General features: G+C 52.9%; 1 protein-coding gene across 4 annotated transcripts in view; it reads right to left on the reverse strand.

The window, feature by feature from the left end:
• Nucleotides 1-1,304: 1,304 nt before the first annotated feature.
• Nucleotides 1,305-19,230, reverse strand: part of LOC129011854 (lysine-specific demethylase PHF2-like) — a 77,647-nt gene continuing 59,721 nt past the window's right edge. For 2 of the 4 annotated variants that reach the window (XM_054447171.2, XM_054447170.2), the window contains 6 exons: nt 17,727-17,812; nt 11,533-11,668; nt 8,074-8,515; nt 6,311-6,494; nt 6,027-6,088; nt 1,305-2,231 (listed from right to left, as the gene is read on the reverse strand). In XM_054447171.2, the coding sequence (XP_054303146.1) occupies nt 2,033-2,231; nt 6,027-6,088; nt 6,311-6,494; nt 8,074-8,162 (534 nt within the window). In that variant the 5' untranslated portion in view covers nt 8,163-8,515; nt 11,533-11,668; nt 17,727-17,812 and the 3' untranslated portion in view covers nt 1,305-2,032. Of the gene's footprint in view, nt 3,449-6,026; nt 6,089-6,310; nt 6,495-8,073; nt 8,516-11,532; nt 11,669-17,726; nt 17,813-19,230 lie in introns of all 4 variants that reach the window. The other 2 variants (XM_063650705.1, XM_054447172.2) reach the window with 1 other exon arrangement.

Genomic DNA, 19,230 nt, shown 5'->3' on the forward strand with positions numbered 1-19,230 from the left:
TTGCCAGAAAAAAACAATATTCCCTGCTCCATTCACTCTCATCCTTTCCCAGAGTAACAGTTCATGTTTATTTTCTCTCCTTCCCATTTTCACTCTTTGCTGATGACTTTGTTTTCTATTTCACTTGTAAAAAAAAAAGGGGTAATTTGACAAGAACTTCAAAATCTCCAGTTGCTACATCTGCTCACCTTCTACATTCTGTTACCTCTCCTTTCCATATGGGTGAACTTTCTTTGCTTCTAAATAATGTCCACCCCTCTTACTATGACTAAGGCCTGCCTCTTGTTTTATTAGTCAGGATTCTCTAGAGGGACAGGACTAACAGGTAATGTATACATAAAAGGAGTTATTAAAGAGTATTGACTCACACAATCACAAGGTGAAGTCCCACGACAGGCCATCTGCAAGCTGAGGAGAAAGGAAGTCAGTCCAAGTCTCAAAATCTCAAAAGTAGGGAAGCCAACAGTGCAGCCTTCAGTCTGTGGCCCAAGGTCCGAGAGCCCTCGCAAACCACTGGTGTAGGTCCAAGAGTCCAAAAGCTGAAAGAACTTGGAGTTTTGACGTTTGAGGGCAGGAAACATCCAGCATGGGAGAAGGATGGAGGCCAGAAGACTTAGCCAGTCTAGCCCTTCCATGTTCCTCTGCCTGCTTTTATCCTAGCTGTGCTGGCAGCTGATTAGAGGGTGCCCACCCAGACTGAGGGTGGGTCTGCAACTCCCAGTTCACTGACTCAACTGTTAACCTCCTTTGGTGACATGCTCACAGACACATCCTGGAACAATACTTTGCATCCTTCAATCTAATCAAGGTGACAGTATTAACCATCACACCTGTTATCTACTCATGCCTATCATTCCAGCAATCCTCTTCTTTTTCTGCATCTGAAATTTCTTATTTCCTCTACCAAGTTCTTCACATCAAAAAACAAGAAAATAAAGTTATTTAATGTGAAGAAATTTTTTCTTTTCTTCAGACACCATATTCTCTTAGTTTTCCTCCAGCCTCCCTAGATAATTCTTCCTGTCCTCCTTATCGTCCTTGCCTCCACCCAAAATTTGAAGTTTCCCAAATTTCTCTACTATTTGAATGTTTACCCTTTGCTGCACACCAATATTTCTTAAATCCAGTTTCATGATTTAGTTGTGCTTATAACTGCCACACAATTCTTCATATTCAATTTGGATAGTTACTCAATGTTTGTGTTGAATCATTCTCATCATCCTGGCTTAAATAACAGAGCTTGAGGCTTGAAATTTTTACCTTTAAAAAAGTTATACTTATTTCACATAATACACATAAATAAATTTCCTGAATATTAAAGACATTTTATTATAAAGAACATATTCTTTATAACAATGTTATAATTATATTCTTCTCTATCTCAAAACTGTTAAAGTTTCATAGTTCACGTATGTCTTTAATACTTACAATGAATTCCCATGATACAAGTTTAGCTCTCACCTTCTTGTTCTTCTGGAATTGTTCCTTGAGATTTATCGGGATATATAATTATCCAACTAAAAACTAGGTTTCCTATCAGTCTATCGTCCTATCTAGTTTAGGATTTTTCCCAGAATTTTTCACTCTTAACCACATTATTAATGGTTGCATTAAGGTAGGCCTTGATGGTTTCTGCACTTTCAGATTCTCCCTTATTTCCTCTCATAGCACATGAGACATCTGTATGGGCACGGCAAGAAGGGTTCTCACTGTAACAGAAGCTTGTATCTGAACGACGTCCAGTAACATAACCAATCTCTATTCTTAATCCTCTCTGGATGCACACAACACAGCCAACAGTTTCCTTTCTGTGGCAGTGAGCATACAAATATAAGCTATTTTTAAAACTATTTTATAATTTTCTTTAGAACAATTTTTTAGATCTACCAATACAATAAAAATAAATTATCAGCTAATAATTAATAAATACTTCAAAAAGTATAAAAGTATGTTTAGCACTCCCCTTTTCCCCTCAAAGTTGCTCGGGTTTAGACAATAAACTCTATAGCCACACTACTACTTAGTCAGCATTTTAAAGATGAGACTTGCCGGCACTTCCTCGTCTCCTGGAAGTTGCCTGGAAAATCACATCATTGTAGTTCCCATGGAAGCAGGTATAGAGGCCATATGTTGAGCATGTATGGGAGTAAGGGCCACTGAATATGGGTGTCTGGGAGAAGACATGCAGCAGAGCCTGCCACCGGCCTGGATCCCTCAGCTGCACACTGTTACTGAAGACAGAAATAAAGTGCTTTTATTAAGACATTATATTTTGGTGTCTTGTTGCTACAGGAGCTTAGTCTGTCTCCAAAGTAATACATTCCCTAAATAATAAAGATTAAACCTTATTTGTAGGGCTTCACATTTAGGGAGCAATGGGAGAATCTTACTGAAACCTGGCCAGCCATGACTAAGGACCACTTTTCCTTCTCAAACTAGGGCCAGAATGCAAAAGGTTCTGGATGAAAGAGCTCTTGGCTGCTATCAGAACCAAAAAAGAACAACTTCTGGTGAAGGGAGCACTGAGAAAGAAAATCACAAATAAATGCAAACCCTCCTGCAAGCTCCCTCACACTGCTGGGCAGAGTCTGGGGACCTGAACAGGGTGGTGGCTGCAGGAAGCCACCTGCTCTCATCTCTGAGGGTGGGGCCAGGCAGGACCTGGGACAGAAGGGGTGGCCCCGGGATGCCACAGTGCCTCCACAGAGGGCCAGAACTGAGCCACAAGCCTGCGTCATGGTCCAGCTTCCACGGCCCTGAGGGATCCTAAGTGGACCCAGAGCCCACTCACACCCATTCCTCAGCTGGTGACAAAGCCAGGGCCCCACATTCCCAATGGAGGTGAGACTGAAGAGTGGAGCGGGTGTGACTGATACCTGCACTGAGGCCGCACACACTCCCCCCTCTCAACCCGCAGCCCAGTGTTCATTCTAAAACAAGAGACAGTCCAATCAGAAGGAGAGGCCCAGCCTGTTCAATCCAGCCTTGCATTACACAGATGGGGAAACTGAGGGCCAGGAGGCTGAGTCCCAAGAGGACTTGCTCAGGCCACAGGAAGGCGGCACTCACACCCAGACAGTCAGCCCTGAGCCAGGTCTGGCCTCCCCCATAGCCAACAGCCCCTGGCCTGGACGCCCACCCTGGAGTGACCAGTACCTTTAAACGCCTCCAGCAGGTGCTTCCCCATGTACCAGAAGTAGGTTTTGAGGTTGGGAAACTGAGTCAGGCTGCCCAGTTTCAACCTTCTTTCTACTTCATATGCTCTGAAAGCCACCAAAGAGCCATTCTCAGTGCACTGACCATCAAGCAGGCGACAATGGGGGTGGATCCAGGCCCCAGACACACCAGCTCAGGCTTCCCCACTGGGCCCTGCATAGCTGAGGTGGACCAGGGGACAATCGCCCTGGGAGGCTGCAGGGCTCAGGGCCCACGAGAGCTCTGTTGGTGCCTGAGAAGAGAACGGAGCAGGATTTTAAGCAACTCAAACCCACCAAGGGCGACTATGACTGTCCAGCAGCCAGGTCCCTAGAGGGGTCGGCCTGCACGACCCCAGAGCCCATCTCCTCCTTCCCTCCACATCACGAAGAGGCCCACTGAGACTGATGGTCACGTTCAGGTCACCCACAGGCAGGCTGAGCCAGTGCTCGGCCCAAGGTGTCCACCACCGACCCAGCTAGAGGGAGGACACTGCCCCGCGGAGCCTGAGGGCAGACAGCAAGGCAGGCACTACCTTCTCTGCATCTGCATGCTCAGGCTGTGGAGGAAATGTCCCGCGAGGGCCAGGCAGTCCACAGGGGTGAGTGTGGCGCAGCTCCAGCCTGAGAAACAGGAGTGGCTGGCACCCGACCTAGCTCCCATGAACGGGCTTCTCATGGCTCCAGATCAGGGAGTGGCAGAGACCAGCAAAGGCCTTCCCCGGCCCAACCCAGGCTCCAGCTCCTGCCTGCCAGTGCCTTGGTGCCCTGTTCACCTCTGCAGCTTCACCAGCAGCCTGGGGCTTCCCTGGGAGAAGCTCTCTGGCCCTGGTCCCACCCCGGGCTCCATGGAATGGGGTTAGGTGAGAGGCTGTGTCTGAGGCGGCACAGACCACTCAGTCCAGCCCTGCACCACACAGACAAGGAAACCGAGGCCCAGAGCTAAGGAGACTCGCTCAGGCCACATGAGGGCAGTACTCAGAGAGAGGAAGCCCCAGCCTGTGTCCAGCTACCCGGCCTCCCAACCACACTCAGGGGCAGGAGACAAGGCCGGGGCAGCTGCATCACCCCCAGAGCTGGGACTGGACCCCGGGTTATCCTCAGAGACAGAGCCTGGCCCAGACCCTGGGAATTCCACAGCTCTTTCCTAAACAGCTGTTGACTGTGAGGAAGCCGACAGAGGAAGGAGAGACCCAGAGATTACAGAAGATTCTGAGGCTTATAAATAAATCATTAAAATGTGAGGGCCTCAGTTTGATACTTATTTAAAATGAAGAAAAAAAACTCTATAAAACAATGTGAAAATCTGAACACCAATAGCCTGTTTGAGGATACTAGGAAATTGCTATTAATTGTTCATTTTTTGAGGTGTGAGAACAGTATTGTAGCTGTGTTACTTTAGAAGGAAAAGAAGCCCTTCAGAAATAGTGGAATATTTAATGAAACAGAGGGATGTCTGCGATTTGTTCTAACATCATCTAGGGGCACACAGCGGCTCACGACGGGCTTTCTCCTTCAGCACAGACTCAAAATGTCCCCTAATATTGCCTTAATTAGCAGCTAGCGCCCTCCTCCCTCACTGGTTCTGATGCCGTGGCTGCTGTCCCCACACAAGGCTCTCTGAGCTGGGTCTCCAGCCGTGGGCTAAGTCACAGTGAGCCCAGCCAGGCTGTGAAAGGGGCTGACTGGCTGTGCAGCTCCAAGGTGGCCTCGGTGGTGAGGAGTGCCCATGCTGACCAGATAGCACAAGCCCCATTGGGGGCCCCTCTGCAGGGACTGGGCTGGGGTGGTGTTAAGCTCCGGACAAGGGAGCAGGCATGCCAGGGATGCTGGCAGACCCCGTGGTGGGGACACAGCCCGAGGGACAGGGGAGTAACCTTGACGAGGGCCCGCAAGCCCTAGGACACGGTCCCCAAAGCTGCCTGCAGTCCCCTGAGAGGATGAAGAGGATCTGGCCCTGCTTGACGATGCACTTGTAGCATTTGTGGACCTGGTCGGCAAAGAACATCTCGCTGTGGTTAGAGGCAGACCATCAGCACTCATACAGGAGATGTCGACCGAGGCCAGCCTGATGAGATAGAAAAGTCTTCTCCCCCTGCCAAGAGAGCCTGTTGGCAGAGCCACCCATGCCAGGACATGGGGTGGGAGTGCAAGTGACAGGCCCTAATGTGAAAAGTACCCTGCCCAGGTCCACGACTCCTGCCTGCAACACGGAGAGCACAAGTGCTTTGCAATTCAGAAGTGTGCGTGTTAGGAAGGTTCTGGGTATCTGGGCCCCCAGCATAGTCAACAGCTAAAGCCCATAATCCCACATTACATAGTTTTGAGGCACTACAAATGGTGTGGGTGCCCAGGTTGCAAATAAAGCTGTAACTGACTGTCAGAAGCATTCCAGGTAGCTCCACTCTTGAGAGCCACTTGGATCCCAGGCTGGGTCAAATGATGCCACTGTGTCCCAGGCGGTCTTATGCCAGGCCCCAGGAGGGGTTCTGCACTGGGAGCAGCGAGACCCCGTCCTCCTGCAGCGGACCCAAGGCAGGTTCCAAGGATGCCCTAGTGACTTCCTCAAGGCCTCCCAGAGGTGGGATCAGCAAGCACACCCGCCCTCAGCTCCAGTTCCAGTGGGTCTGGAGAAGCTCAGTTAGCAGCTAGGGGAGCCCCCAGCTATTACTATTTACATCTTATTTTTCTTCTGGCTTCCCTCTCTCAGCCTCGATGATGAGGCTCCTAGCCTTCCCTGTCCGCTCAGATGCCCCCATCCCGCCCGCTGGCTCCTGTGCAGGGCCCTGGCTATGGCTGGCCCCTCTCCCAGGATGTCTTCGCAACACCCACCTTTCTCTTCTAAGTGCACAGTCACTCAGCAGCCTCACCCAAATGTTATCGAGCCTGAATCCCTTTAGAAAAAGGAGACACTCGTGCAGTTCTCTGATTCCACGTGCACCCCTGCCCCTCCACCCAGTGATGTCTCCATGGCCTCCTGTCGCAGGGATGGATGGTCTGGGGCCCGCTGGGGAGTGGCATCTTGTCCACAGTCAGGGCTCCCGGGGACTGCAGACCATCTTGCAGATGGGTCATGGCCACGGCAAAGCCGAGGTGCCCCAAGGGGTGTGGCTCACCTTGAGCACGTGGTACCAGGCGGAGGCGCCCCCACAGTCGACATGGAAGTCGGTGTAGCTGTCCTTCACACAGATCAGGCAGGACTTGGTCACTTTGGGCTTGGCCAAGAATGCATCATCTGGCCAGTTTTCTACCCAGAACAGTTTCCTCATGGTGTCAGGTGGCTCCACGAAGCTGGACATTCTGGGGGTGGGAAAGAAAGGTGGTGAGGGAACCTGGGACTCCCTTTTTGATGTCCCCTGGAGTGGGAAACATGCTCTGAGAGGCACATCCCACAGTCTCACCACCTGCGGGCCACAGGTCACAGCTCCCATTTCACAGAGGAGCACACAGGATCACAGAGGTCGGAAAGAGCCCAGGCACCGGCTGTGGCCCTGGCGGGAGACTGGGTGTGATGCTGACCTCCACCGCCAGAAGACAATGAGAAGGCCCCAAAATCATCCACCCCTGAGAGGGAAACTCCTTTGCTGGGAACTGGAAAGCGAGTCTTTCCAGATTGGCCACGTGCACGTGGCTATAACGTGCAGGGCTGGAGCAGAGATATCATTTCCCACACTCAGCCCAGGTGCCTCTGGTGTCACCTGGATAACAGCCACTGCTCTTCAGAGCTGACAACAGGGCACCCGCGACCCCTGAGGTCACTGTCAAATCCAGCCAACTCATATCCAGGGAAGATAGGGAAATGCAAAGGCAGCCTTCGATTCACAACAGCCGCTCATACAGGATCTCGTGTGTGAGTGTAGGTGTCTACATGGGTGTGTGCAGGTGTCGGTTAACTGTGCCAGGGATGAGGATGTTGGAAGTGTGAGTGTGCCAGCGAGTCAGTGTCTCACTGCATCAAGAATGTGTGTGTCATAAGCATATCATGAGTCTATTGTTTGTGTCTGTCCTATGTATCAAGAGTGTCCCCACAGGTGTGTCCGTGAATGTCCATGAGTGTATCACATGTCCATGTCATGTGAGCAAGTGTGTCAGTGTGTTGTCATAAGTGTGTTGGTATTTCCATGAGTGTCAGTGTACCCTGTGTTGGTGAGTGCTGTGTGTGTCATGAGTGTGTTCATGTATCTGCTACTATGTCGTGTCTACAAATGTGGCATGAGTGTGTCCATGAGTGTTGGTGGGTTGTCAGTGTCGTGTCCTGGCGAGTGTGTCCATGAGTGTGAGTGTACCATGTGTCTGAGTAGGTATGAGTGTGTCATGACTGTGTGTGTGACATATCTGAGTGAGCGTGTCATGTCTGTCCATAAGCAAATGTGTCATGAATGTGTCATTTGTTGGAGTGCCCATGAGTCAGTGTGTCATGAGCTTGTCTACAAGTTGGTGTCATGAGTGAAGTGTGTTCATGAGTAAGCGGGGATGTTGTGTGTCCTAAGTGGGTGTGTGATTGATGTGTCTGCGTCATGAGTGTGTGCATTCTGGAAAAAACCACACACCGTTACCAATGGTTCTCTCTGAGGAGTGGGATGGGGGTGGCCAAGGTCAGAGGAGGCTTTGCCTTTTCGCTCCTTATTTTTGTTTGAATTGTTCACAATGTGTCACCTTCATACATTAAAAGAGAAACAGCTGTGGGCAGTCTTTAAAAAAAAGGAAGAAAAGAGGAAAAAAATTTGAGAGAGAGAGAAACAGGAAAAATCAGTGTGTGCCGTGTGCAGTATTCCAGACTCTCAGACCTTCGTCCTGTGCTTCTCAGGCGACTGCCAAGGACAGCACAGCTCCCCTGCCCCAACCCCATCCCCCACATCCGCAGGGTGTTGGCGCTCACTGGGTGTTGAAGAACTCAAGGTTGGCAATGTTGAGGACTCGCTTGCGGTTGGTGATGTAGTAATAGTCCACAAACTCCTGCAGCTTCATCTTGCAGTCCTTCTGCTTGGTGACATCTGTCACATCCACACTCCGCTCCAGCCATGGGGCGGTGGCGGGTGGAGCCTGAGCACCCTGGGAAGGTGGCACAGCCTCCCTGAGGCCGGGATGTGTAGAGTGGGCACACACCCTTGGCTGCCCTCACACACAGCAGGAGCTGCCAGGGGCTGCATGCTGAGGCTCTGGGTGCCAACGTCCAGCTTCACCCACCTGCTTTTCTCTTGGCTCAACCAAGTGCCCCGACCACTCTTCCTCTGACCTGGTGATGCTGTGAGGTGGCCAGGTGACAGGCCTCAGCAAAGGTGGCCAGATCAGCAAATGAAAACACAGGATGCCTGGCCTGCCTGAATTTCAGATGAACAACAAATACATTTTATTGTATGTTCCAAGTAGTTCATGACACCTACCTAAATTTTAAAAATTAAGCTATCAAAACCTCTGCATTTGTAGGGCACCAATTAATTACTCTGATAATTGGCAAACTGATAAATAAAGGGAAAATCCTTTTCTGTAGTTGACAAAGGAAAGTTCAGGATATCCAGATGAGCTGTGGAGAAAATTTCTTTATAAAGACTCATGACTGATAGAGGGAGAAGGAAGGACAGAATTGCCAGTCGCCCTTTGCAATAGTTCTCCATGGCTGCTCTGACCACAAAGTGCAAGGTCATGGGATTAGTGTGGACAGATGAGGTGGGTGCCAGGGCCACTGCCATTGTCTGCATCACTGCAAGTGTGTGGCCAGGCATGACCGGCCTCCACAAGGGTGGAGGCACACCCACCCAGAGGGAGTCCTGCCAAAAACCTGAAGGCAAGTCAAGCAAGCCTCTAACCACGAGTTTAGAGCAGGTCCCGGGACAGAGGGACCTGCTCAACGACACCACTGGGGATGCTGGCAACCAAATCCTGGATGTGGGACCTTCTGCAGGACCAACGTGGCCTTCTCCCCAACAAACTAACGGGATGGAAGGAAATGACAGTGTCAGAAGAAAAAATACTTCAGAGACATAAAAACCAAATGCAATGTGGAGGTCTCATTGGGATTCCACAGCCAAATGTAGAAAGGTACTTTTGAGGCAACTGAGAAGAATTAAACTGGGTCTTACATGCCACCGAGGAATTACTGTTAATGTTATCAAGTGCGATGATGGAACTGTGATTATATATTTTTTAAATTGTCTGCTAGAGCTATGTAATGGAATTTTTATGGGTGAAATGATGTATATAAAAAGATTTTTGTTGTTTTTTGAGATGGACTCTTGTTCCGTCACCCAGGCTGGAGTGCAGTGGTGTGATCTTGGATCTTGGCTCACTGCAACCTCCACTTCCCAGGTTCAAGCGATTCTCCTGCCTCAGCCTCCCGAGGAGTCGGAACTACAAGTGCCACCACTACACTTGGCTAATTTCTGTATTGTTTTGCCATGTTGGACAGGCCAGTCTCGAACTCCTGGCCTCAAGATATCCACCCACCTCAGCCTTCTAAAGTGCTGGAATTAAAGGCATGAGCTACCATGCCTGGCCAGAATTTCTTTTAAAATACTACAAGAGAACAAACGTAGGGAGGCAGAAAATCAGCTGAAAGCTGGTGGTTTTTATTTCCAGTGCTAGGTGTATGAAGGCTGACTGTTCCTTTAATTTTGTGTGTGTTTACAAAGTTTCGCCATAAAAAAAAAAAATTAAGAGGAAAGACAGACATAGAAGCAATACAAACTATGAACCATCTCCCTGCTTCTTCAGGAACAGCTGTGGAGGGAACAGGGCCAGGGGACAAACCAGGCCCTGTCCGCATAATTAGATGACCCCAGGGCCTTGGTGGCAGAGCTGGCCCCACGTCTCAGAGATGTGGGAGGGAGGAAATTAGCTCCCACATCAGAAGAGCTTAGAAAAATGCCTGACACTGGGCAGGCCCTCACCTGTATTAGCTGTTATCCTGTGTGCACCATGCCTGGGGCTGGGAAGGTGACAAAGAGCACTGGCCCAGCGAGTGTGAACATTACGGCTGCGGTACACAAGGCTGCCAGACCAGCATCGTGCAGCAAGCCCACCAGATGGCCATGGCCCTCTCTCTACTCAGGCAAACCTGCGGCAAAGCCGAGCACAGGCAAGACCAGGGGCTGGATCCTGGCTCAGGGCAGGGTCAGCCACAGAGCTATTGCCACAGCTCAAACCATGCCCAGCCTGCCCTCCTCCTCAGTAAGAATCCCACAGAATCAGCCCCTTTGCATGGACCCCCAACACCTCCACCCCAGATTCCGGGATGAGACCTTTCTAGCCCCTCTTCCTGAGATGCCTGACAGCTCCCACGGTGCTCGCTTTTCCTCCTCACAAGTCTGGGAGCCCAGTCTCAGTGGCCCCAGGGTGGCTATGTGGCTCGAGAGAAGTGACGTGGTCCCAGGCCCCTGCTGAAATTGAACTTGTGAGCCTCCTGATGGGTGCCCGTATGTGCCGAGGCTTGTACAGGTGACCTCATTTCATCTCCAGCACACACCTCACGAGCGGTGCCAGAGGAAGGGAGTGAGGCTCAGAGTGGTGGGGGTAGTCATCTCAGAGCCCCAGCACCAAGAAGACAGTGTGCCTGCCTGCCCGCCCAGCTCCTGTCCTGGGCATTTCCCTGTTCAGTGTTTTCCCTCCCCATGCCGGCCATCCATGCATCCCCCATGAGCACCTTGAAGCCCTGCAACCATGCATGGCCTCCACGCTTGGCCGTGTGGCCACTGGCCTATCATGGTCACTGCTAGATGTGCTGGCCTCTCCCTGCCACTGGCTCTCAAATGTCATCCCCACCGGTGCTTCCTGCACCCACAAGTGTCCACCTGAGCCCAGTAGATCTGGAGCTGCAAAGGGACATAAAATGGGCACTGCTGATGGCAATGGCACTGGCTAGAAACCCAGATGGAATCCAGACGAGGAGACTCTGGTGCCGTGGGGGCGGGTCACAGTACAGATGAAGAAGGCCAGGCATCCGGCCAAGTGCCCGGCCAGGCAGCCAGGATGGGGACATGTGCCCGCCAACACCAGGGACTCCCGGGCGTGGCAGTGTCATGTAGCACCCACAGGAATGCAATTCATAGCTGCCAGAATCAAAGGGTCTCCCAGACCAGCCCCCACTTTGCAGCCAGAGTATCTGGGAGGGCAAGGGACCTGCCAGGTCACATGTCATCTCAATGGGACACAGGTCTGATCAAAAAGCACTGGGAACAGAGTACAGTGAGCCTTGAGCCTTCCCTGCTCATGGCACACATGGGACACAGTCGGGCCGGGGAAACAGCACGCACAGTGGGGGGTGCCCCAGCACTCCCAGTTCAAGCCCCAGAGCACTGTGAAGGGGATGGCGCTTACCCACGTACTTCTCGACATTGCTTACATAGAGTGTTGGGGCTGGGACAGCCAGGCCCAGCCCGTCTTTCTTAGGGATGAAGATGGGCTTGGTGAAGCTGTGATCCTCCATGTGGCCCAGCGTGAGCCGACTGTCCAGCACACGGGCCACTATGTCTTCAGCACTGCAGGGAAACACAGGTCAGAGACCACGTCAGGCCCGAGGCCTCCTGCGCCAGAACAAGTGTGGACAGGGCCTCAGTGCTGGAGAGGCGAGCCTGGGTCTGGCCACCCACCTCCACAGCCACAGGAGGAGGCCTGGCTGTGGTGCCACATCTGGGACCATGGGGCAGCCAAGAGCAGATGCAGTGCTGAAGCCAGAACCCCACGTGCCAGATGGAGACGCTGGGCCTGTCCACCCCACCTACTTCCTAACACTGCCCAGGTCACACCTTCTCCCAGGGCACCAGGTACGGACATCTTGGACTTTTTACATGTGCATGTGAGCACATGTGCACACAACTCTAGTGGACTATGTGCCCATGCAACAATGCACGCACACACATAGGTACATACACATGCACACACCCCTACTGGGCTGCAAGCCCTACACACGGAACGCACACACCCCTACTGGACTTCAAGTACCTGGGGGAGGGAAGCAATTTCCTCTCCACACTGCTATGTCCCTAGCTCCCAGCCTCGTATTCGACCAGGCAGAGAAGAGCAGCTAGGATAAGGGAGGCCACTGGGGCACGCAGATGCCTCCTTGGGGGCTGCTTCGCTGCATCTGACACAGGCTGACCCTTGAGCGTAAAGGGACTAAATTCAAGAGCAGAGCCAGGCAGGGCCCGTATGGTGCCCATTCTTCACAGATGAAGGCGGAGTCGGGGGATGCAGAGGACGGGGGCCTCAGAAGGCCATGCCATCCTCCTGAGTTTCGGTGGTTGTGGGGACAAAGCGAGCTGACAACCACCCAGTGACAATGTGTGTCTCTGAGCAGGATCTGCTACCAACGTGAAGGAGCAGGGCTGGGTGGAGCTGGGACCTCTTGTTTGCAAAGAATCTTCGCATTGTGTTCAGTCTTCCTGCCCGCAATTCAAGTGGACGTTATGAAAATTTGGCAAAATCCGACAGAGTCAAGGCCAGAAACCAGGACTTCTGAGGGAAGCATGGGACACTATAGATGAGCAATAAAAGGAGTTCAAATCTGTCTTTCCCAATCCTCTTCTAGCTGTGTCACCTTGAGCAAATTACCTGACATCTCTGCACCTCATCTTTACTAGAGAAAAGCTCGCACGGCCTTGTGGGGTGGCTGTGGGATATAAGTTGGCACATGTACACTGTCTGCACCAGACTCCTCTGGGCCTTTTCTCAGGGCAAAGCCACCTGGTGTGGCAGGTGCTTGTTCATGGGCAGAACATGCTCACAAGCTGGCTTGGTGCTCCTAACAGACCCTGGGCTCATCCCTGTGTGCCCCCCTGCACCCAGTACTGGGCCCAGCACACAATGGGCACAGGGGGAGTGTCCGCAGGCAGATGAAGTCTCCCATCCTTGTCACACTGGCTTCTTGGCTTCAGAGCATCTTGGAAGGAGAAGTGGATGCATCTGCTTTCATAACTGTCAACAGGGAAGGCCCAGTTCAGCCCATGCTCCTGCCCTCTTGCTGCCAGCCTGAGCCAGGCAATGCCAGGGCCACAGATAACTCCAAGCTGCCCTCCTGTTGCAGTTTGCAAGCACTCACTGAATAGCTTGGCTCCGTGCAAGGCTGGGGACACTGGAGCAGGTGTCACCTAAGTGACAGATGCTTGGGAGTCCCTGCTTCTTAGGAGCTGAGATGGGCAGGGAGCCAAGGCAGGCCCTAGAGGTGCGTGTGTTGAGATGTTCGGCCCAGAGGATAAAGGAGTTGGAAAAAAGACACCCCCAATGACAGCCCAGACCCTCCTGACCCCCCCGACAATCCTAAGCCTCGGTGACTGTGAATACCATCACCCTCCTGCTGGACCTGCTGCTACCCGGGGAGGTGTGGATATCCAGGGAGCGAGGGGCTTCAGAGTTCACAAAGTGCCTTCCCTGCCTCGGAGGGCCTCGTGGAAACAGAAGCAGTTACGTGCACTCCATGGGGGAGCCAAGTAGGACCCAGGGAGGAAACTTCCAGAGCTGAGCTTTCTGCACCAAGCAGAGCTCCCTGAACTGCCCTCTCACCTGCGAGGAGCACCGAGTGTGGGCAGGGCTCCAAGGAGGGGCTGCAATGAAGGCCCAGGATTGCGGCAACTCAGGCAGGGGCGCGAGGCAGGCCTGAGGTCATGCAGCAGAAGTGACACTGTGGCTGGGAGAGGCCTCAGGGCTGGCTGACGAGACCAAGGAAAAGGAGGCAGCCCACAGAGACAGGGTGCCACGGAGGAGAGCCCGCAGAGGCCCAGCATGGCCGGCAGGGTGGGGGCGTCCTCCCCGTCACCTGTCTGCATGGTCATTATCATCAATCGCACTCCTGTCTGAGGACGCTCACTGAAGCCAGGGTCCCCCGACTACACCTGTGTTCCTCCTCTCTCGTGGGGCGGGGTCCTCACTTCACGGACGAAACAACTGAGGCCAGAGACATGGGGCTGTGCCAAGGTCGCCAGCAAAAGTACACAGAGGGGCAAGGAGGCCGGCTGCCCCACCTGCTGCACTGGCACACGGCACCCTGTCCCAGAGCCACATGGGGAGCATGACGATAGCATCCCTGTGACGGCATACCCACAGAGATGACCGCTGAGCAGTCACCCCAACCCCACAGAGCGGGATGGGTTGAGAAAAGTCAGTTCAATATGAGTGACTGTATACGTCAGGAGCTGCAGCTCAGGGCTGCTTCTAACTGCTATGCAGCTTCCTCATCAGATGGGGATGCCTTCCCGAGTTCCTGGCCAGGTACCCTGGGCCACCCTGTACCAAATCTGTGTCAGTCAGGTACACCTGTGGGCCTATGGCCCCTGCCACAGGCCATGGCCAAAATCAGCTCAAGGGACATGTTGGAACAGCACAGGGAGGGACCCTGCAATGCTCACCACTGTGGCTTTCAAAAAGAGGGGGTGAAGCGTGAGAACCAGGCCTCAGGCACAGCTAACTCTGGGAATCCTGAGCAGCCCCCATCCCTACTCACAGGCCAGGGTGGCAGGGGCAGGACAGGTGGAGGCAGGCTCAAGGCCTCCAGAGGTTCCCAGTGCTGGCTCAGAGCTTCTCCAGGGACACGGAGAGGCCCTCTTGTCCCCAGGATGCCTTGGCATGCAAGGCGTGGCTGGAGTCAATGCAAACACCAAATGGGGCATCACAGACAGGCTCTGGGCACAGTGCACATTCACTTCAAATCTCAACAAGAACACTGGTGGAAGGTGCTAGAACCGTGTACCTTTGTCCCTGATGGAGCCTATGGCCCTCAATAACAACTGAAAATCTGCCTCACAGAATTTATGTAACACACTCAGCACGTAGACACCTGCATGCAGATACACGTGCATGCATACATACACATGCACACAGCTAGGAACTGAGTATCTGTCCCACCAAAATATATCTGTTGAAATCATGACCCCTAAGGTGACGGTTTTAGGAGGTGGGGCGTTTCGGAGGTAATGAGGTCCTTGATGGTGAAGTCCTCATGAATGGGATTAGTGTCCTTATAAAAGAGACCCCATAGAGCTGCCTCCTTCCTTCCACCATGTGAGGACAGGCCAAGAGGGCATTGTCTATGAACCAGAAGCAGGCCCTCACCACACACTGAATCAGCCAGCACCTTCATCTTGGACTTCCAGCCTCCAGAACTTGAGAAATAAATTTTCTATTACTTAAGCCTTCCAGTCTGTAGTATTTTCTTATGGCAGCCTGAACAGAGTATGACATACACACAAGCACATGCAGGCACACATACACACGCACAAACACGTAAGCACACACATACGTGCACATGCACATGTGTACAGCCAGGCAGGGGCTGGGGGTCCCACCGCCTGCAACCTCAGCACTGTCTGCTGGTCTAGAATGTCTCTCCCTGGGCGGTTGGCTATAGGAGACAGAACAGGGGTTTTAGCTGCAATCGAGGGCAGGCTGGGACACCAGGCCTCTGCCTAAACTCCCCGCAGGCACAGAGGCAGGGACTGGGTGAGGCAGGCACACAGGACTCCCATGGCAGGTGGGCTGTTTCTGGGGATGTCTAGGGACATTAGAGAACTCGAAACTGAGCGCTCACCAAGATGCAAAATGTGCCCAGCCCCAGCACCACACCATTGCTGTACCCCAGCCCCAGCTCATGCAAGAGCCACCAAGCAAGGACCCCTTGAAACCTATGCTGACTACGAGAAGAGGCCCCTGGCCCAGGGATTTCCAACACTTTCTTCGCTACCAGTCTGAAAGCCTCTTCCCAAGTGACGCGCATGTGTACCTGCTGCATGAACCACACAAGAGCAGCACGATCCCAGCATCCTCCCAAGACCTCACTCAGGGGCCCTGAGCGGGACCTGTCCCCCAGGAAAGCACCTCCTGAGGTGTCCTGGTTCCAACCCTGCTGTGCCCTGACACCCACACCCCAGGCCAATGGGGGCAGCCCCACGTCCCCACTGGAAGCTCAGCCCTGCTTATGTCATTCCTGTCATAAAGACAGCGCAGCCCTGAACTTTTGGGGTAGGCTCAATACGGTGGCAAAAGCACAAGGATGTCCCACCCTGCCGGGCTGACCCTTCCTACCCTTTTATCTGTTTTCCAGCAGTAACCAGATGAGGGGTTAATGAGCTTGCCACATGTAGATGCTTTCTGAGCATAAATGCAGCCAACTACTGGGGACCAGGAGTAAGAAGGCAATTTAGGAATCCCTGAACCTCCCCGCAGGCAAGCCATCAGCCTGTAAGTTCAGGAAGAGCTGCTAGCTTCTCCTCATCACCCTCTTGCATATTTCATGGTGTCTGCCCGCGTGTTGAGGCTGTGCTGGGGATCAGGTCAAGATCTGTTCTCGACACATGAAGCCCCCACCGTTGTCCAGCAATGGATGGGCACGAAGTGTTCAGGCCTTGGGAGAGGTCAAGAAAGAGCAGCCAGGTCTCCACCTGCCCCAGACCCCAGCATCACCAGCTGCCAGGCTAAGCCTCCAAGGCTCCCTCGACCCAGCCTCAGCCCACAGAACAGGGGTGCTGGGGTCCCTTCCACACATTGCCTGCATCCTCCCTCCACCCCCACGGGTTCCACAGGACCCATCCCACAGGGATCTGGGGATCTGGTGCTTCAGTTTGCAATTGGGCACTGGGAGGGGGCTCCCTTTGAAAGAGAGTGACTCAGACTGGCTGTGACCTGGAACCAGATGCATTCCCTGCCCCATCTTGTCCAGGGCTCAGGTCAGCAAAGATGTAATCAGCTAACCCAGCCACAGCCCATGTCCAGCCTGCAGCTTCTGTGAGCACCCAAGACCCTCCAACGAAGTGGAACCCAGAGGACACATTAACACACACACACACCCACATCCATGTCATCTGTCCTGTCTATAGGCCACACCCCTCCCAAGTCCTTGGAGACCACCACACAGCTCCCCACTCCACAACCAGGGCTGAGGCTTGGTGCTCAAGGCTCACGTAACCTCCAGCTCACCTGGATGAACCTGCATAGTGTGAGGCAAGCCTGCACCACCCCAGGACCCACCACACCCGAGAGGGCTGAGAAGAATACGGAGCCTCAGCCCTTAGGATATGCAAACAGTAGGTTGTGTGGGAAAGGCACAAGCCCTCCAAGCTTCTCTGCAGAGGAGGTGGTGGGTGGGATGAGGCAGGGCTGAAAAAGGAGAGAAGGACAAAGCCCACCCACAATGCACGTACCCAGAAAACACAGACAGACTGGGCCCCCAGTGCGGCAGTGGCTGGCTGGGCCGGGCTAGGCTGGGGGACCCTGGAAAACCCCCGCATCACCATGTATCCAGGTCCCCAAGTCCGTGTCCCCCTAACTCAGGCTGGTCTGGCCTCTCCCCGGGCCTCAGAAGGCCCTTTGGGTCTTGGCACAGCTGCCTCTGCCAGTGGGTGCTGACCAGGAGGGGCTACAGTGGGCCTAGTGAGGCTACAAGGGACAGCAAGCTAGGCTGGCCAGGTTCCCAGGCCTAGACACTACTCAGGAAGTTTTGCCCCCAGCAACCCAGGGCCCAGCAGAGACCTCACCCTCCATGCAGCCCAGGCAGGGTGGATGCTGCTCTCTTCAGCAAGAGGTGGCGACCACTTGGGCTGCGGTACTTACACGTGGACTTCACATGGGTTTTCTCGTAGTTTGGACAGTGGTATATGCCGATGTCGGGGGCCTCCTCCTCTCCACTCCCAACACAGCTGAAACGAGATGAAACAGACCATACCTAGGCACTCACCCTCTCAAGCACTTTCCATCTGCCAAGCTCTAGAGAGAACCCCTGCTCATCATCTGGGAACCTAGGCCAGATGGAGCACAGCTGTGTAGGGACAGTGTTCCACCGGGAAAGCACGGCACAGGAAAAGAGCTGGAGAGATGTCATCCTGGAAAGGCATCTGCAGCCTGGACCCAGATGCGGCATCTAGATATGCCCCACTATGAGGACCCAATGAATGGGCCATCCGGCAGGCCTGCCAGGGTGAAGGTCACCAATGCCCTGTCACCCAGAGGATAGGGAAGGAAGAGAGAGTCTCAGAGCCAGGATGTCCCCATCACTTCACCAGGGGTAGCCTGAGGGGGCAGGAAACACAAGAGGCAGCTTGGAGCCCCCTCCTGCGGGCCACACCATAGCCACCTGTCCAGCTTATCCTCACGGGGGCCAAGAAGAGGCCCAGACACAGGCCTAGCAGCCTGGCCTTGGGACATGCCAGGACTCGAGACACCATGACCACTCTTTCCTCATTCCCTCCCTGGAGTTCCTCCAGACCCCTTGTAAACCCACTTGGAGACTTAGAACGAGAGAGAGCTCCTCCTATGCAGATGGCAGGGCTACAGGCCTTAAGTCATCTGAGGAATGAAGACAAAGAGTATCAAAGAACACAACTTAAGACATCAATAAACTCCTCCAGAAGCAAACCTAGCAAAATGGAAATGCTTTGTTTTATTTTGATACCTTCTACTTTTTTTTAGTTAAAAGTCACACGAGGCCAGGCCCAGTGGCTCATATCTGCAATCCCAGCACTTTGATAGGACAAGGTGAGTGGATCACTTGAGGTCAGGAGTTCTAGAGCAGCCAGGCCAACATGGTGAAACCCTGTCTCTAACAAAAACACAAAAAATAAATTGGCGAGGGCATACTGGTGCACACCTGTAATCCCAGCTACTCGGGAGGCTGAGGTGGGAGAATTGTTTGAACCTGGGAGGCGGAGCTTGCAGTGAGCCAGGACTGTACCACTGCACACCAGCCTGGGCAACAGAGTGAGACTCCATCTAAAAAAAAAGAAAGTGACATGACAGTGGCCAAATAAAACTGACCAGTAAATTTAAAAATGGACATTTCCCCCAGGAAGCCCCAGAATGTTGCTATGGGAGGGGGTCAGGGCAGCAAGCTACCTGGAATGGAAGATACAGATGTGCATGAAGCAGACTGTTTTCACTCAGGGCAAACAAAAAAAAATGAACATAAAGGCACTGCTGACCTTAAGGAAATAAAAAAGGATCATAACAGAATACTATGAAAAAATTATAGGTCAATAAATTATGTAACCTGGATGAAATGGAGAAATGCTCAGAAGCACAAAAACTGCCAAAACTGACTCAAAAAGAAATAGAACATTTG

This window comes from Pongo pygmaeus, chromosome 14 (assembly GCF_028885625.2).
Source record: "Pongo pygmaeus isolate AG05252 chromosome 14, NHGRI_mPonPyg2-v2.0_pri, whole genome shotgun sequence".
NCBI lineage: Eukaryota > Metazoa > Chordata > Mammalia > Primates > Hominidae > Pongo > Pongo pygmaeus.